The sequence below is a fragment of the Electrona antarctica genome, assembly GCF_951216825.1.
Source record: "Electrona antarctica genome assembly, chromosome: 11".
Classification (NCBI taxonomy): domain Eukaryota; kingdom Metazoa; phylum Chordata; class Actinopteri; order Myctophiformes; family Myctophidae; genus Electrona; species Electrona antarctica.
Window position 1 is genome coordinate 18121018 of NC_136792.1, and position 20065 is coordinate 18141082.

The following is a 20065-nucleotide window of genomic DNA, read 5'->3' on the forward strand; positions in this document are numbered from 1 at the left end:
TATTTTTCAATAGCTAAAGCATAGCATAATGCTAACACCAAAAGGGGTTCCCGCCAGAATGGGTTAACTTGAAAAAAATTCGGGAAATGAACGCCAATGTTGTTGAACTTCTGCTCGTAATTGTTTGACTAACCAGGGTGGCATAGCAATTGGGATGCAGACCCAGGGAATGCAGTTCATGGGCCAGCCTCCATTCATGGGCATGAGGGCTCCTGGGCCACAGTATACTGCTGACATTCAGAAACACATGGCAGAGGAACACCAGTAAGTAACCCTTTTCATTAATATCCCCTTCTGTTCATGTACTGTATGTCCATAATTGTGTTTGTTTGGATGCATAGATACCCAAGCTTGAAGAAAAACAATTAAATGTTTACATGAAACAGGCTCTTTTTCAAAACAATTATTGTGAAAATGCTCTCGTTAAGAAATGTCATTATTTGTCATTGGAAACATGACATTGATCCTCTCTGCCAATAACGCAAAATGGATACATTTTGTTTTTGTTTGTGGAAGATAATTCTATTCTTAAAGCCCTTATGTGCCTAGTACTGTACATATGAGGTTCCAAAACGCTGTGCTGAGGCATACTGGTGTGCCATGGGATATTGTGACAACCATATGTTATTATTGCAATATACTATACAAACAGTTATGAATTTGTTTTGACTAACTTTCTATATTCGTCCAGTTGTAGTAATACAGAGGCAAATTCTGAAACTTGAAAGAGTCTTTTTTTTTTGTCACATTCAAACTATTTTGAGCACACAGCATATAATAGCAAAATAGCCAGAATAGCAGATCTACAAGCTCACAATGCATTGTGGTGCGATGCGTTGTGCAGCTTCTAGATCTGCTGCTTTTGCTATGAATACAGGTGTGCCTTGAGACAAAATGTTTTAAAGCCATTGATGCATGTATGTATTGATGTGTCACTCCATGGCTCACTCACTGGTCTATATGCTTTGTGACGGTGCCCTGTAGGAAACGACTGGAGCATCAACAGAAGATGCTGGAGGAGGACAGAAAAAGGAGGCAGTTTGAGGAACAGAAACAGAAACTGAGGCTGCTCAGCAGCGTCAAACCCAAGGTGAGCTTGGCATTGCACATGGGGCTTACATTGGACTGGCACCCTGGTGCCCTCCATTTCTCATTGCACAGGGGGCTTGCATTGGACTGGCACCCCGGTGCCCTCCATTTCTCATTGCACAGGGGGCTTGCATTGGACTGGCACCCCGGTGCCCTCTATTTATCATTGCACAGGGGGCTTGCATTGGACTGGCACTCCGGTGCCCTCCATTTCTCATTGCACAGGGGGCTTGCATTGGACTGGCACCCCGGTGCCCTCCATTTCTCATTGCACAGGGGGCTTGCATTGGACTGGCACCCCGGTGCCCTCTATTTCTCATTGCACAGGGGGCTTGCATTGGACTGGCACCCCGGTGCTCTCCATTTCTCATTGCACAGGGGGCTTGCATTGGACTGGCACCCCGGTGCTCTCCATTTCTCATTGCACAGGGGGCTTACATTGGACTGGCACCCCGGTGCCCTCCATTTCTCATTGCACAGGGGGCTAACATTGGACTGGCACCCCGGTGCCCTCCATTTCTCGCACACTGCTGTTTTCTTTTAGAGCACTTCACCTAACATTGAGATGCGAACCTTGCCTTGTCTATCCTGCTGTAGTTTAGTAGTCTGAATGCATGTTCTGCCAAGTAATAATGTTGAATGTATGTATGTTATAAGTCTATGTGCATTAGCAGTAGCACCACTCTAGTGTCAGTTGCTATTATTTGCATGAATAAAGAACCAATATGATATGTCAATTTTTTTCCAGCATACACATTTCCAAATGGTAATTATAATCACTCCTGTGTGAAGTGAGGAGTGCTCTTATCATCATACATCATCTCATTCCAGCCAATCACAATTTGCGTCCTCACTTTTCTGTCCTTTTATCCTCAATACGTACTTTGCTCTGTGTGTGTGTGTGTGTGTGTGTGTGTGTGTGTGTGTGTGTGTGTGTGTGTGTGTGTGTGTGTGTGTGTGTGTGTGTGTGTGTGTGTGTGTGTGTGTGTGTGTGTGTGTGTGTGTGTGTGTGTGTGTGTGTGTGTGTGTGTGTGTGTGTGTGTGTGTGTGTGTGTGTGTGTGTGTGTATTGTAAGTAAGACCTTTTTGTGTTATTTCATGTATTCTGCCATTGCAGTGCTGCACGGCTGTGTATTTTAAAAATATCCAATCAATCAATCCCACAGCTGGGAGAGAAGAGCCGTGACGACGCCCTAGAGGCCATCAAAGGCAACATGGACGGTTTCAGCAGAGATGCCAAGTTGCACCCCACTCCATCCTCACAGGCCAAAAAACCAGGTATGCCAACCTAAGCCCCTAGGTTTCCCCTAGGGGTTCCCATAATTGCCTGTCCTTCAAGCAGCCCATATCCAGCTCTGTTCCCCATAGGCAGACTGAAGAAGGGCATCCCGCTGAGAATAATAACCCCTCTAGAGGCAGCTTGGCCGGCATCCAGACAGTAGGGCTACGACAGCCTCTGGACATAGTGCAAAAACACACATTCCTAATTCCGTACTTCACCACTTTGTTGTTTTTCAGTTTTTCTCCTCATCTGTAACATCTGCCATTATTGTGCTCACTATCTATTTTGCTGTGTCTCTTGTTTTTTTTTTTTTTACATTGTCATCCGCTAATTTTTGTCATCTGTTTGTGAGACCTTAACCCCCTCACTGTGCATGACAGAAAATGGCCTATGTAATATTTGTTAGTGTAATTGTTCGGGCCCTGAGAGATGAATGTAAAAAAAAATGTGGTTATTGGTATTTTCCACCCATAGGCTGTATATTGTTTAGTTTACACATTTTCATGAACTGAAAGTGAATCCAGTAAACCTCAACAGCTGCCCATTTTCTGGCCTTGCACAGTCAGAGACAATCTTAACATTTCATAAAATTGAGATCTGAATTCATCGTTCATTGTGGCCTGTTGTGTTTTGTGTTTTTGCATCATTTCTCCATTCTTGCAGACTCATCACCTTCACACTGCTCTGTCACTCCTCACTCCCTCCCCCCCACTTTCTCAGAGGATGACGATGAATTTAGTGACTTTATTCAGGGGCCTGTAGATGCCTCTGTGTCTTGCGCCTCATCTTCCACTTCCACCCTCCACCTTTCCTCTCCGGCCCACAACCAGCCTTCATCCCCTTCCCTCAGGGCAGGTCTGTCCTCTCAGACCATGCCTCCCTCTGTGTCCATTCCTACTGCCATCCAGCAATCTGCTGCCAACTCCAGCTCCCAACCTGCAATTCAAGGTAACGATTATTTTTGCGCAACTGGTTTCCTCACTAACTGGTAGCATCTGCTGTGGATGCTGAGTACAGTATTTCTACAGGTACCTTAGGATTGAAAATCGACTGTTATTTGCGGGCAAAAGCATGCAGGCCCCCATCAACTAAGCCTTTTAAACTAACGCACATTACGATCCATGTAAGCAACAAAAGCACATGATCCAGGAAGAATGGAACGTGCTTCATTAGAAATAGAGGATGGTGAAATTTGTAGTACAGAATCTTAAAACTGCGGTTTCTGAGACCTACAGTACATTGATTCTAGGTAGCCAGTTCCTTTTTTAGGACAGAAGGTTTGGGATTGCACCAGGAGTATTCATCTCTTGCAATTTGCAAATCCTGCTTTGTCCCATCTCTGTAACAGAACCCTGGCTTAGAGGCGACCATTCACATTCATGACAGTTTTAGCACCATCTGTCAAACGTGGGTGGTCATTTCCAATTCTGTAAGGAGGTTTATGATCTGTTTGTTTACCATCTGGGGTAAATCTATTAGCTGGCCGCAACAGGGTTATCCCTAATCAAAATGTGATTTGTGAAGACTGTTATCATATGTTTTAGTTTGTACAGTTAAATGCAGCACCAAGAGCAGTGCCAGTTAATGTTCAGAAGAGGAAAGACAAAACTAGTGATGATATCACTCATCCAACCCTCTAGGGCCGTCCCTGGAAGAGAAACTATTCTCCTCGTGTGATTTTTCGACTGATAAGAAGGCCGAGGTTAACTTTAGATCCCAGCAGCCTTCGCCGGAAATGGGCTATAGGGCTAAAGTTTCAGCCCAGTTTCATCCCAGCACCAAATCACGGAACTGGGCAGAGGCATCTGAGGACTTGAGTTCTGCCTTCACCATCGCAGAGCAAGCTGAGGTCCCAGTGATCGCTGCCCTGTCATCAGCTGGCTATGCATCTCCTCAAGCCTGTGGTGAAAGTGGTGAGAGAAGGACCTGTTTACTAGTCTTTACCAGCCTCGCCATCTTTTGCTTTGCCGCCGTATTTAATAAACTTCCAAGGTAGGGCATGTATTTGCAGTTTCCTTCTAATTCTTGGGAAACTTGTTTCACAGCTCTGTCAATGTGGTAAAATAACATTGATGATCATCCTTCACACAACTTAACTTACCGATTTCTTTCTCGTGGTGGAAGGGAGTCTTACCATATTAAGAACTGGATTGATTTACTTCTCTGTGCATCACACTTCACACAGGCAATGCGATGTTGCACGAAATCTGAATGACCTTTTTCTTTACTACACAGATTTGAACGGATTAGTGTAAATTGTGAGATGCTCTGCCTGGTCTCTTCACACCTTTTCCAAAGCTTTGTCTGTCCTCTGTGCCAGTTTTATAACACTCACCTCAGGCCAAATCTCATTAGACCGCTTTCTCGTGTTGTCCGTGTCCAACAGATTGTGGAAATAGACTGTGCCCCGGGAGATCCTGGGGTAATACCTGCTGACTCAATAAGCTGCCGTCTGTTCCCTGGCTGTGTAACACTCTTTTCAGAAATTGACCTCTGGCGCATGCCGACTGCTTGGGTTTAACAAGGGCGGGCACGGATTGGGCCGCTCCCCTGGGGCCCCTATGACTGATTCTGCATGCTATTGTGTTACTTCTCAATGCTCTCATTTGTTTTCTTCACCTGTATCCTCTGGAGAAATATAGCACTTTATCTCTGAGACCAGTAAGTTTCAATAGAGTAATTTAAGAGTTCCGTGAATTGGAGCTTGCATGATTGCAAGTGGACTTTTCTATACATCAAATTGTAACATTTTCATATTTCATATTTACAGTTTATATTGTTGCCTTCTGGTGGAAACCGTTACTTTTCAGGAAATTTAACAAATAGATCCAATGTAGTTAATATTTTGTCACAAGCTCTTGTTAATACTTTTCATTGGTTCAATATTTATAAAACCCACATACACACTTAGCCTCACATTCACTTACCTTCATTCATTCAATACCAAAATAGCCTATCTATAACAACTAGCAATTCTTGTTCCTTTTGCTTTTGCTGTACGACAAAGTAGGGGGATTAGTTTATGAAAATCTAATAAATATGGAGAAACAAGGTTTCTGCCTGACGGCAACAATATACAATATATAATATAATTATAAAAAGATTTAAAAAACTGGTGTAAATTTGCTGAATAAGAATTTTAATCTTGAATTAAAAAAAGAGAGGAACCGTTTAGAAATGTATAGTAGTGTTAATATTTATTTATTTTTTATTTGAGTCCTGTTTAATCATTCATCAGCCAAACCTCTCAGCACTCTTCTCCTTGAGGGCCTGCAATAGTTGGATATGGCACAAAGACTGATTAATAGATGCTGAAGTGAAACAGCGCAGAGAACCAATACAACTGCAACCAGTCCAGGTTATGTTCCATAAGGTTCGGCTGACAGGAGGAGCCTTGGCAAATGGTATGCTTGGACAAAAGCGTGTGCTGTGTGGACTAACTGTGTTTGTCACTGTGTTTGACAGCAGGTATTGGTGTGTACCCACAGCAAGAGCACATCCAGACCATGCTGCCTGGCTGGCTTTACAATGACAGCCTCATTCCAGGTAAACACCTGCACTGGGGAACATTTGTGTTCATAAAATGCACTGTGATAAAGAAAATTACTTGGGGGGCGGGGGGGGGGGGGGACAGTTAACATTTTTTCCCGCTAGGTGACGTAGTTCCCATGTCATTGAATATGAAGCGTATAAATATTTTTTCCCCTTACACGTACACATGTGAATGTTTACTTTTCTGCATCCTCAGAGATGTTCAAAAGGGTGCTGGAGTTCACCATGACGCCAGCGGGGATCGACACAGCCAAGCTCTATCCCATCCTCATGTCCTCAGGCCTTCCCAGGGAGGCGTTGGGCCAGATCTGGGCCACAGCCAACCGCACAACGCCCGGCATGCTGACCAAGGAGGAGCTGTACACTGTACTTGCTCTCATTGGTGTGGCACAGGTAGACAGTGGTGTCAAAGCAATCGATTGTATCGAGAAGGACATTCTTATCGTACTGTTTTATTTTTCAGGAAACCTTGCCATCAGCTCCACATTAAAATTAAATTAGCTCAGATGGTTGGAGAGTGGGAGAAAGCGACTGCTCTGAGCCGGGGCCTGGGGCTTATGGGTTGGCGCAATCGTGCATGAATATGAATACAAGTCGCCCTCAGCCCTGTTTAACGGCACAACTCTTATCTCCGTCAGCATGGGCCTGTCACCAGCACCAGCACCCCTTAGGAGAATGCAAATCAAGGGGCTGTTCATGAAAAAATTATGGCAAAGCTTCCATGCAGAGAATAATAAGCGCCTTTTGCTACTGGTATATTGGGAGAGTCACAGGAGACCAGCACAAGCTGTTTCCCCTTTTTGTAGTGTAAATAGAAAATTCAGAAGCTGCCAGCAACGTCTGTTAGATTGGAACTTAAAGTCACTGAATGTTTTATGCAAATATACGGTATGTCAGGCTATTTCCTTTAGTGAAAAATAGATGGGGCTGAAAGACTAGCTAGTGATGAATGGAAGTAATACCACAGTGAACGCTGATTTCCATTTCCAGTTTGAATCAGCACTTGCACCAATCATAGACATAATTCCCCCGGCATCTATCATTTTGTGGTTAGTGATTACATATTGAAGGTTTATCTTTAAAAACTATTCCCTCCATTTCAGAGCGGCCTCCCGGCAATGAATGTGGAAATCCTGAGTCAGTTCCCATCTCCGCCAGTGCCCAATCTGCCTACCCTCTCCATGGCCATGGCTCAGCACCAGCAGGCCATGATGACCCAGCCTCCGGTTTCAATGGCCATGCCTATAACAGCACCCCCACCAGTCATGGGCATGACGCCTGCGCCTCTCCCAGTTCAGCAGCTCCAAAACACCGGTTTCATCACTAATTTCCCTCCTGTGCAGGTAATGGAGCTATGCCATTGATTGTGCCTTTTAAAAAAAAATGTTCTTCTTCTGGTAACTAATGCATTGTGGGTATTTTAGGGAAACAAAGGAGATGATGATGACTTCCAGGATTTTCAGGAGGCACCCAAAGCAGGAGCAGGAGACCAAGCCTTCGCAGACTTCAAGGGAGAATCGGGAGGTAGTTTCCCTGCCACCACAGCACCTCAGCAGCAGAACAGGTATGGTCATGATGAGATGAACTGACTTCTAAAGGGAACATTTAGTTTTGAGGAGGATACTTTTGCTCTGGAAAGAGAAGGCTGAAGCTCTCTGCTGAAACCGTGACTTGACTCCGGATAAACCGTTGAAGATGGATGGAGGAATTGACTGAATCAATTGGATTGATTGAAACCAAGGTTCATGTTTTAGTTGTTATTAGAGAAAGTGAAAGGTGAGTTTTTCATTTGCTGCTTTCTTTCGTTTTAGCGTTTTTAGTTTTTGACCGTTTTTTTTTTATTTATTTTTTAGGGTGATTATTTAGGACTATCGTCCTACTAGACCCCAGGAAATTACATCTGGCCACAGTAGGGTTTTTTTTCTGTGTGTCTGAATGAACACCTGGAACCTAGGGGGCTGCCATACTGTGTGTCGTAGGCTCAATCGTCAGTTTGTCACCTCCCCATTCACATTCAATAGACCCCGCAATCTTTTGTGGCCAGATGTCATTTTCCTGGGGTCTAGTAGGACTAGCCCTTTAGGGCGAGGGCGCTTCTCGCTCTCATGGCGTCTTACTGGTTTATAGTTACTGTGTCGACTAACTGTGTTTGTCACAGCAAGCATTTCCCTCGTTGTCTGTCTTTGGAGCCGTAAAGACTTAGTTGCACTTATGTCACATACTGAAAATTGCAGATCTACAAGCTCAGGACTTGTAGCATTGTTCACGTAGTGAGCCTGTGGACTGGCTATTTTCAGTGTGTGACACAGTGTACCAAATGTAAATCAGGCGTAAGAATCACACTTATCTCACACAATCTCTTAATGTCTTGTAATTGTGTCCTGCATAACAATGACAGAGTCATCCCCTAATACATTAATTTCAGTTGACAGTGGATGAGATCATTTCTTTTTATTACAATTCATGCTAATGTGGAGAGCCTGTCGTTTTTCTCAGTGAGATGGTGTGGGAAGGCAATTATATTTTGGGAAGACAAAGACCAAGGCTGCTACAGTACATATAACATCTGAGTGACATAGTGTTTTATGGTTCCAATGGTTTCTGTTAAAGCAATTTATTGCAGTTCCCTCAAAGTCTAAGATCACAATCTAATTAAAAATAAGAATGAAAAGCCTATGCTGTATTACTTTTTTCTTCTTTCATAGGACACAATTGGCAGCAGTCTGGCAAAGAAAAAGCTTTGAAGATGTCTGGAAGTCAAACCCCCTTACTCCCTCTTGGCTTTTGATTTTGACATCGTGTTACCATAGATCCTCAAACTATCCATATTGTTTTCCCACCGTTAGTTTTCTACTGTTTTGCATTGGATTTCCAAAACATACAAGTCTATATTAGATAGTTTTTACAGTTGACATGGGCAAAGTACTGAGGTTTGTCTGAGCCTTTTGCGTATCTCGAGAACCGTCCGACCGATCAATTGTACTGTATCAGCCTAACTGTGTAAATGGTAACGGTGTGGGCACCATGGACATCTGGGCACCTCAATGTAAAATTGGCTATTTTGTCCAAAATGTTAAAAAATAAAATATTTGAATAACGGTCTTAAGTAAAAAGTACACATGATCATTACATGCTTAAACATGTGACAATTAAGGTCTAATATTTCTACAATTGCTACAAAACCTGTATATCCAGTCATTTTGTGGCATAAACAATGAGTTGAAGGATAAAATTAAGTCTCATAGAAATGTATCTTTTACATTACTTACGACTATTTTTTTTTAATATTCTTTTCTTTTTTTCTTTTCTTTTTTACATTTTGGACAAAATAGCCAACTTTGCATTGAGGTGCCCAGATGTTCAAGGTGCCCACTTGACCTGTATTCGTGTAAACAAACATACCATATTTTTAGGCAACAAACACATTTCAGGGCTTTGGATTTATGGACATTGTACTGGTTGAGCCAGATAGAAAAGGGAAGTAAAGCATGAAGAATAAAGGCCTTAACAAAAAGCTGTCGCGACCGAAACACTTTTGTAGCTCATTGTGTCTGCTCATGGAGCTTATAAGGGATTTAGCAGAGAAAAAGTATTGACCTCCCCTGTCCTGCCTGCTGACCGACTGACCATGGACATTATGTGTGTGCAGTGCTCCGGCCATGCTGACTCCTGTATCTGGGTCCACTTCGTCTTCTGATAAGTATGCCGTCTTCAAGCAGCTGTCTGTAGAGCAACCAGCAGAGCCGGTGCCCACCGCCTCAGGTATTACTTCTACTGCTGCTATTACTAATATTAGTACTACTCATTTTGAAGCCTGGGGACAATAGAGCGTCCCCAGGCCCGCCCCTCGAGAGACCCGGAAAAGAAATCCCTGTTCATTTTCCTCATAGACTTTTCAGAAAGTATTTATTTAAAGACGTTTACGCCACGGACAAAGCCAACTCTTGTCGTGACAAATCATGACAATAACGAAGAATTAGAAAGTAGAAAAAAAACACTTTTTGTTGTTTTTCTTCTTTGTAATTATTTGTTTGGTCCAAAATATTGTGTTTGTTGTCATGATTTGTCACGACTCGCTTAAAAGGTCTTTAAATAAATACTTTTTGAAATGTCTGGGAAAAATGCATTGGGATTCATTTCCTGGGCCTGGCGTCGTCATGAAAGGGGGCGGGACTGCGACGCTCTATTGGGACTTGGGAGCAAATGGATGTGCATCCTCAATATTAAGATACAGACCTATTCACTTCTCTAGCTTAGTCAGTTGTAATACATTTCTTAAATGTTTTCATGTATGTCATAGAATAAATGTTGATCGTTTTGTGTTCAATCCTAACCCATTAGGTTTCCTTGTTTTGTTGTAGATTCGGGAGACAAGTATAGTGTCTTCAGACAGCTTGAGCATCCTGCTGACAGGAAAACCGTTGGTAAGAAAGAAAGAAGAAATTCTCCACACACACACACGCACACGCACACACACACACAGGCGCGGAAAGTTCTTATAACGGCAGTGGGTGCCCCCCCGCCCCGCCCCGCCCCCCAGTGCGGGAGCGCACTCGCCTATTAGTTTGCATTGCACAGTGCGCTCAGTGCGCTATTTCCAAACGCGCCCATTCCATTGTGTTAGTGGGTGCTTCAGCCCTCAAGCACCCCCGGACTCGACGCCGCTGCACACACGCACACGCACGTGCGCACAGTCCTACACCTCTGTTCCTTTGCCAAATCCCACTCGTCTCTTGGCCAAATAGCAGAGAGGCTGTGGTGGGCTCTGAAACGGTCCCTGTAAGCAACAGATGGCTAGAGGAGGGACAAGTCCTGCAAGAACAATGCCACAGCTGCCTTAGCGATAGTGAGGGGAGTAAAATGTATTACCTGAATTAAAACCCATACTTAGCATGTAATCAGCCTGGCATTATAGGGTGTGGCTGTTGAGTGAAGGTAAACACTGTGAAATAATGTAACTTTTGCACTTGCAGTATTTATGTGGAAAAAGTATTCTTTGGTTTCCATGCACACAGTATTGATGTAGGTATGTTTCCTGCACTGTTTCACTAGAACAGTCTCCGATGGGGACAGCACTGACCACACCAGTAAGTCCTGCGTGCAGTGACCTTTCTTTGTTGTTGGGCCCATTAGTTTCCTCTTTTCGTACCCCGACATTAGCAGTATGAACAGATTCCCTATTTTAGCTCAGCTTCTACGTCAGCCACATAATAGTTGCTGTACTGCAAGAAAAATATACATTTTCCCTCTGTTTGATTTTACGTCTCTGTTGTGTTTCATTTAGATGTAAAAGAAAATAAGGGGGAAAAGAATCTGTTAATAAAAACGATTGCACTGCTTTTAGCTTGGAAGTCTGTAGAAAGTAGGGTCTTCTCTCCTCTGAAGTATGGCTTAATCATTTCCTGTCGGTTTGGAACCGACAGCTCAATGCATGGCGGTGAGGATGTGTGCTTGTCTCTCTTTCGACAACATAGCTTTGTTGTGCAGTGATGTGTGGTGTTAACTGGACTCTCGGGCCCCCAGCAGCAGCACAGTTCACCCGATAATGAGAAATTCAACATGTCCATTCTCACTCACTGTGACAGAGGCACAACTAATCTCCCTCTCCATTATTGTAGGACTGAAATGAGAAAAACCTGGGAGATGATTATGGCAGAAGCTATTTCTTTTTTAGGTCCTCCTTTCTATGTAATTGCTATGTAGGATTTTTAAATCGTTCTATTTCACTTGCAGGTGCAGGATTCGCCGATTTCAAGTCTGTCAGTGTTGATGATGGCTTCACAGACTTTAAAACGGCCGACAGCATCTCTCCACTAGACCACCCCGACCAGACCAAGATCTTCCAGCCTGCCTTCCCTTCTGCTTTCCCTAGTTCTCAGTCTCTACAGCAACTACCAGAGCAACAGCAAGCTGCCTCTCTGTCTCAGCCTAAAAACCCTCTTAACATGGCGGACCTGGATCTATTCTCCTCCCTGGCTCCCTCCACCCCTGCCCCCAATGAGGCCAAACCCAGCACCCTCCCATCTGTACCTGTGCCCCCCTCCTTAGTGCTCCTGCCAGGGGGAGCCAAGCCCCGTGGGGCAGGGCCAGAAGATTTTGGTGACTTTGCTCTGTTCGGCTCCTCCTCCGAGGCGGCGGCAGGCTCCTCGGTGGGAGGAGTCTTAGCGGCGCCTCAGGACGACTTTGCAGACTTCATGGCATTTGGCAGCTCTGGCGGAGAACCCAAAGGCGAGGGGAGTGTGGGGGGCCGAGGGGAGCCCCCTTCTCTGCAGCGTCCACTGCAGTGTGGGGACAAGTATGATGTGTTTAAACAGCTGTCCCTGGAAGGTGGCATGGCCTATGACGACACCAAGGAGAGCAGTGGTGGCTCCTTCTCCTCCCTCAAGAGTGACGCGGATGACTTTGCTGACTTTCAGTCCTCAAAGTTTTGCACAGCACTGGGCGCCTCGGAAAAGAGCCTAGTGGACAAGGTGGCTGCGTTCAAACAGGCCAAGGAGGACTCTGCCTCTGTCAAGTCCTTAGACCTCCCATCCATCGGGGGCAGCAGCGTAGGGAAAGAGGACTCTGAGGACGCTCTGTCCGTGCAGCTGGACATGAAGCTGTCGGACATGGGTGGAGACCTGAAGCATGTGATGTCGGACAGCTCTCTGGACCTGCCGGGCCTCTCGGCCCACCAGCCCCCTGCCGCAGGTGAGGAACTAGTGCGTTTGCTCTGGTGAGGCCCCCATACAGTCACACACCCAACCAGTCCCAGGGTCTCCTCAGTCCGTACCCCAGCCCCGTTGTGCCCAGTAATCCAGGGGTCAAAGGGCAAGTAGTGAGGTCCAGATCACAACTGAGTCCTGGTCAAACATCCAAAACACCATAACACTAAATAGCACATTTCATTAGAACCTTCATATATCTCATTCTACATTTCATCAACATTCATCTCAACATATTTGTTTATCTGGCTGTTTACCACTCTTCTCTACCGTCCCTCCTTCCTTTCTTCCATCTTCCCCTCCCGCTTTCTTCCCCTCCTTCCATCCTTCTTCCTTTCACTTCCATCCTTCCTTCCATGTAATTATCACTAAGTTAATGCGAGAAAGTCGAGTACCAGCTTGTGCACAGTAAAAATCCTCAGTGTGAATTTATCCATTTGTACACAGAGTTAAATTAACACTCAGGATTGCATGGCATACAGAAGGAAAGGTCCTGGCCCCTACCTCATTGTATGGTGTGGTGTGGATGTGAGGAGGTAGAATACTGTAGGTATATAACACTTGGCTTTATTATTATCAGTGTGGTCCTGCATCAGTGTGGTCATTTGCGTGTTTCTGCATGCTGTGTGGTTGGCTCAGCAAGAACCGCGTGCTCCTCCTGTCTGTGCTGCTCTAACCTCGGAGACGGCAGGCGTTTTGTTTTCAAAGGAGAAAAAAACGCCTGGGCGAGCGGCGTGAACCTTGTATTTTCGCTTACCAATAAGAGTGCAGAGGGGCGTCACTCCAAATGTGGTGACGTCAGTGTTCTCCACTGTGTGGAGTTGGGAGCAGAGGGGGGGGCACATAGGTTGGTGAACCAATAGGAAGTCCCTGGCTGTCTCAGCCGGGAGACGGTCAGCCCCTCTATGCCCAGAAAACCATTGGTCTCTTTGAGTGTGGGCACACATACGCGCGAAGAAGCGGCAAAAAAGCACCTAGAGCAGGCTTTTAGACAGCTGGTGGATGGAAATGACGCTCGCGCGGCTTCAACTTGTAGCGTCGGTCCGGTTTTTGGCCGACACTACAAGTTGAAAACCGCGCCGGAGTATCATTTCCAATGTCCACCAGCTGTTTAAAAACCCAAAAGAGACGCCTGCTCTAGGCGTTTCTTGACGCGGCAGTGTAGTTGCACCCTTTCAGGCTAGGGCTTCTCTAGCAGGTATGGCTCCTCCCCTCATTGTACACTCACTACAATCCTCAGTGCTCATTTAAATGCATAAATGAACACTGAGGATTTTACTGTGAATCATTTGCTCTGATTGTGCTTAAGTTGTGGGGTCGACCTGTGTTCTGTTGTGTGATACGGAACGTCTGAGCACCAGTGAATGCAGTCGTTTTTTGTCGCAATGATCAGAGAACAGTAGCCGTGAAAGTGAAATAAAGTGAAATATTTCAAACTTTGTTTTGTTTTAATCTTCATGATTATGGCATACAGCTCATGAAAATTAAAAAATCCTATCTTAAAATATTATATTATATTCATATAACGCCAAGGGGCGTGGCATGGAGGTGATAAGCCTGTGGTGATAAGCCTGTGGCACCGTTGAGCTGTTATGGCAACCTAAATTTGCTTTGATAGCAGCTTTAAACGCTTTTTTATTGTTAAATCTAGTGTCTCGCACGTTAAATCTAGTGTCTCGCACAGTAATACCATGGTCAGTACACTAATTATGTTTTGGCACTGTGGGCAGGTGCCAAATTGAGCTGGAAAGGAAAATCAGCATATCCATAAAGCTTGTCAACATACTGAAGCACAAAGTGCTCTAAAATATCCTGGTAGATGGCTGTGTTGACTCCAATGTGACGTTTTCACTGTCAGTGGACCAACACCATGCAGATAACATGGCCCCAAATCATCACTGGGTTTCCGTATGTTGACAAGCTTTAGGATATACTGATTTCCTTTTCCAGCAGCACTTGGCACCTGCCCACAGAGCCAAAACTACTAGTAATTGGTGTACTGACCATGGTATTACTTAACTGACCAGCCAACTGGCCTGACCTGAACTCCACAGAGAATATATGTTTTATTGTCAACACTAGATTCAACAATACAAATGAGTTTAAAGCTGCTATCAAAACACATCTCACCTCAACAGTGCCACAGGCTTATCACCTCCATGCCACGCCCCATTGATGATTTTTTTTTTTTTTAAGTAGCCCAGACCATTTTACAATCTATTCATTGTAATAATGCTGATAAAGCATTATTTTACAATCTCATGCATTTAAATAATGCATGAAATAAAAATGTTCACTTCAGTAATGTTTAAAAAAAGAAAAAATGTAGCCCAGACCACGTATTGAGTGCATAAATTAACATACTATTCAAATGGTTGACATTTCTGTATTTTAAATGTTTTTAGTGGTCTCTCAAAATATTCTATTTTGTCAGTTTTTATTTTATTTTTATTTTCATGAGCTGTATGTTAGAATCATCAAGATTAAACAAAAAAAGATTTTAAATATTTCACTTTTGCACAATATAGAATATATGAAAGTTTCACTTTTTGAATTATATTACGGAAGAAAATGAACTTTTCCACGATATTACATTTTTTTAGAAGGACCTGTGCGTGCGTGCGTGCGTGCGTGCGTGCGTGCGTGCGTGCGTGCGTGCGTGCGTGCGTGCGTGCGTGCGTGCATATCAGAAACCTTTTAATCTGCTAATATTGTGCAAATGTTAGGCATTGATTCATGGAGATAAGCAGTAAGAGGCACTAATTCTCCATTCAGGTCAGACATCATTATTTTAGACCTGAATGAAGATGTTATTTGACACTTTCTTTGTCCAAAAACATATTTTGCACAGCCTCTCCTGACTGCCACACTGAAGTCTGCTGGTTGAGTGGGGGTCGTGGTTTTTGTTTGTTTTTTCAATTATGTCAAAAGCACCTGGCAACTATTCATGAACAACCTTTTACAGAGAATACAGACATTCTTGAATTGGGCCAGCACTCATTGGTAAAGACTACCGGTTTTGTTGACTTTTCCCATCTGAACACCCTTATAATTACCAAACGCCACTTATTGGTGAATCTACATGTCGGGAACAAGCCCTGCATAAAATGTTCAAAGATGGATACAGGGATTAAGTGGTAGAATATGAGGCCAAATAACTGAATACGTGGAGAGAAACATGCCCACACAATCAACCTCATTAATTTATAAAATGCTACTATTTTAACATTTTATCTTGGCTACTTCAGAACATTTCAACAAACAAATAAACAAATAATTTTCTTCTTTGGAACAATTACAATGTGAAGGGATTGGTAAACGTGGGAAGGTATTACGCTGGCATGGCTTCTGCTTATAATTGTCCTATTATTTTCTTAGCACAAAAACAATAGTATTCATGTGATGTCCACTACATCAGAACGTATTTGGCAAAGGTGTTGCCATCCCATTTAGCGCAATAACATTTTGAAAAAGGCAAAAAGAAACTGTTTCTTTGGAAATTGACACGGTGGTTTTTTGTTTTGTTTTTCCATCACAATTTCTAATGTGACACTCCAAAATGAACAGATGTTTTTTCCTTTTGTATTTTCTTTAGTTGGGAACCACAGCTAGTGTTCTGCGGGTTACAAAACAATGAATCTGAAGACGGTTGTTCTGAATTCTTTAACTTTTGGCTTTCTCCTTATTAATGCACACCAAATCAAACTTCAGACGAGATGAGCAGTGAAAACACGATAAAGAAGCGCTTTGAAATGGATATGTTGCAAATGTCTGTTAGTCTCGCTGGCAGTAGTGATATTTTTTGGTTAAAGCTCTATATTCTGATGGTAAGATATAATGTTTGTTCAGGAACAGGGGTCTCCCTGTCTCTCCAGCTCTTTAGTAAACAGAAAATACATTTCCAGGTGGGTTGCCAGTTTCATCCAAACTGGAGAGAGAACCCGTTCATCAGCTACAAATTTATGCTGTTCTAGTTTACATGAATTGTCTTATTTACTAAAGAGCTGCAGGGAGAGGCAGATCCCTGTTACTGAACAAACACTATCAGAATATAGAGATATTTAACACTTATTTTAACAACTGAAAATCACTTACTACCAGGGGTCCTCAATATGTCCGTACACCATGGCAAAGACTTGTGGCCCTATCTTGGGCGTGCCTTACCCTTTATCCCTAAACTTCTTTCCCATATTTTACTATCTTGAAAAAACATTTTAAAATAGTTCAACTAGCCGATCTACAATCGACACGTTGACTACGACACTATGGCATATTAGGAGTCCAACTTGTAATTGTTTTATTTGCAAGGACCCCCTTAACTCTGAGACTGTACAAATGGAATGGAACCACCGTTTGGTTCCCTTTGTACACTTACACACATGACGCCTGTTTACTACACCTATAATTTCCCTCCTGCATTTTTTTAGGCGTAACCAACTATACAGTATTATTGATTTAAGCACATTGTGGTCCTCTAATAATGCGATGGTTAGGGGTTTAGTTAATAGCTTTTGCTTAATAACTTCTTTTTCCTTTTACCCAAACTCACAACCACAAAATGTGGACAATGCTGCACCATTTATTGAAATGGAAACTACAAAATATGCCTTCATATATCTAGGCATTTTCCATATCATCACTCCATCTCCACCCCAGTCTTCATAATTCATTCACCAAGTTTTTTACCCTCTACATGTTCCATAGTGCATAATGTCCAAGGCCATTCCTTACTCCTTAACCACTTCAGCTCTTTATACCTGTTCTACAAGTTCACAATCTGCCCTGATGCGATCCCTGTAGTGAGCTTGTAGATTGGCCATTTTAGAAAAATGTCTCCTATAATTACATGCCCAAAATAGGAACGCCAGGTGGAATGTGGTTAAATGCGAGAGCACAGTGCACATGTTCTTTTTCTGTAAAGACTTGTGCACTTGTTTGTCTGTCTGCACAGAGCAGCTATTTCTAAAGCATTTCAACATATCAAAACACAAGTGAAACCAAAATCTCATGTCATCTCTAGGCATTAATCATTGAATTTCTTGTATCGAAGAAATTCTAAATGTCAACACTGTACAATGTGTTTTGTTTAAACTGAAATGGGCTTCTCTGTAGTGAGTCTGAGTTTGAACAGCCCCTTGAAGCTGCAGTAAAACAGACTCAGTTCATTTATACTTCGCCCCACGATTGTGCTCGTTAAAAAATTAATGTTTAGTTGGAAATCTGTCAATTTTTCACTGAGCTTCATGTTTTGATGAAGTATGAATCAGGCTTTATCTTCAGAGGAAGCCTCTGGGCTCCAGTTAAACACTGCTCCTCCATTGTCCTGGACCTCTAACCCATCCAGTATTGTTGGTCTCGGAGAGCGCCAGGACTCACCTTTTCAGAATGCTGGAACAGGACAAGCAATTAGAGCACCTTGTCATGCTTGCACTAAGTTCCAGGTCATGTAGGCTAATCTTAAAGAGACAGTATCTCATATCAGAGATTCCCTTTGGGCCAGGAGCACAAAAGGAAGACGTCTTATTTATCTGTGGTATCCCTACATGAATTAATCATGTTTGGGTCCAAGACCTGGCTCTCTGAGAACACAATGAATTTACTATTACCCTTCCTGCCTTGCGTTTTGCTGCAGTGTGCCTGCCTTTTCAATTTGTGAAATTGACAAGAACATATTATAGGATAACATTTTATGCATAACAGTCTTGCAACTTGTTTTTATCTGAGAAAAGAAATGTATACATACAGATTTAATAGTGTATTTTTATTACAGGAATATGAAGTCTTATTTTGAAACTAGATAGATTCCCATATCTTGTTTTGATGTGTCAGCTGTGTAAATTAAATGTAGCCTATTTATGAAGATATTGAATAAAGTATTTTAGCTTAAGAATTTAGAATTACTTTAGTATTACTCAAGACAACAAATTGTAATTCTAATGTGCTTTTATTTGGGGGTTCATACGAGTTTGTGCACATTAGCCTGCTATGACAAACAATCACTGTAGCAAGATTAAAAAAAGGATACTGTCTCTTTAAAGGCATTTTAGCATCTGTGATTAGATTTAGATCCTTTCAAAGCTCTCTTCAAGTTGTCAGGTGTAAGGATAGTTATTTTATGTTTCCTGTAACCCTTTGAGTGCCTGAGCAAGATCACTTGATTCAATATGTTTACAAATGCATACAGTATTTCTGGCCTCTGTGATCTCTTCTGAACATTGTAAACAGAACGTACACTAATGGCTGTGGGTCCTATCCATGGTGTAGTCACATACTATAGTATTGGAACTCTGCACTGGGCCATCTTTATGCTCCTGGTCTAGCAAATCAGAAAATGTTGCAGGGAAGCTTTCAGGTCCTCAAAGGGTTAATGCATCCTGCCTTGAAATCTTTAAATTCTCCTTTCCCACATTGCTTTCAAGTGTTCTGTACTCTTCCTGATAAGCTGTTGCTTTCGTAGTAAAACAGTGTGTCATCTCTCCAGAAGTAACTGATTTTAGTCTGTGAATGTGCCTTCTCAAATTGGTTTCTGCTTCTATTCTGGGATTATCTTTCTTTTACCTTTTCTTGCTGTTTGTTTTCATCCTTTTTTTCTGACTGCATGCCCTTGTACTCAAAATGACTGAAATCTAATTTTACAAGTGTTAGTTTAACAAACTTCTTGTAATGATAGACCTCTTTCACAGTATTTTGTGATCTCTCTTTCTCTCTTTACTCCTGTTGTCGTAATAAATATTACTATTGGTATTGCTGAAATGCGTACCGTCTTTTTCCTTTCCTAACTCGTCTTGAGAGGTGAAACAATAATGTAGTTACACATGGCTCATAGCACTGGATCCTTGTCAATTTCACAAATTGCTTTTTGTATCCAAGCAAGTCAAGGTGTGTGTGTGTGTGTGTGTGTGTGTGTGTGTGTGTGTGTGTGTGTGTGTGTGTGTGTGTGTGTGTGTGTGTGTGTGTGTGTGTGTGTGTGTGTGTGTGTGTGTGTGTGTGTGTGTGTGTGTGTGTGTGTGTGTGTGTGTGTGTGTGTGTGTGTGTGTGTGTGTGTGTGTGTGTGTGTGTGTGTGTGTGTGTGTGTGTGTGTGTGTGTGTGTGTGTGTGTGTGTGTGTGTGTGTGTCAAAAAGGGAAGATTTGAGTGTGAACACAGACTAAACACATACCAGATTTGCACGTTTGTGAGTTACCATTAGTCATAAATCCATCCCAGAGTCAGACTGTGTTGTTTGTGCATGGCACAGTTCAGGGAACTCGGCTCTGACAGCAGAACGGTTCCTTTTTCTGTCATTGCCATGGAAACATGTCATTAAACCCCCGTAAGTTGCATTCGATTTGATTCGCAAACCTGTCTTTTCCACATCAGTGGAAAGATGTGCTACAGTGTTTTGATGCCTGATGCAGGGTCAGTTACAAATGGGTAAGGCTTTCAGAATGTATATAGCCA

At 42.9% G+C, this 20065-nt stretch overlaps 1 protein-coding gene across 8 annotated transcripts in view; it reads left to right on the forward strand.

Annotated features, from left to right (window-relative positions):
- Positions 1–20065, forward strand: part of synrg (synergin, gamma) — a 42993-nt gene that overhangs the window by 9694 nt on the left and 13234 nt on the right. For 3 of the 8 annotated variants that reach the window (XM_079515145.1, XM_079515146.1, XM_079515148.1), the window contains exons 4-15: positions 137–264; positions 985–1090; positions 2255–2366; positions 3034–3318; positions 4011–4283; positions 5836–5916; positions 6119–6315; positions 7026–7265; positions 7347–7486; positions 9572–9684; positions 10284–10346; positions 11656–12612. In XM_079515145.1, coding sequence (XP_079371271.1) covers positions 137–264; positions 985–1090; positions 2255–2366; positions 3034–3318; positions 4011–4283; positions 5836–5916; positions 6119–6315; positions 7026–7265; positions 7347–7486; positions 9572–9684; positions 10284–10346; positions 11656–12612 — 2695 coding nt within the window. The remainder of the gene's footprint in view (positions 1–136; positions 265–984; positions 1091–2254; positions 2367–3033; positions 3319–4010; positions 4284–5835; positions 5917–6118; positions 6316–7025; positions 7266–7346; positions 7487–9571; positions 9685–10283; positions 10347–11655; positions 12613–20065) is intronic. The other 5 variants (XM_079515147.1, XM_079515149.1, XM_079515150.1 and 2 more) reach the window with 5 other exon arrangements.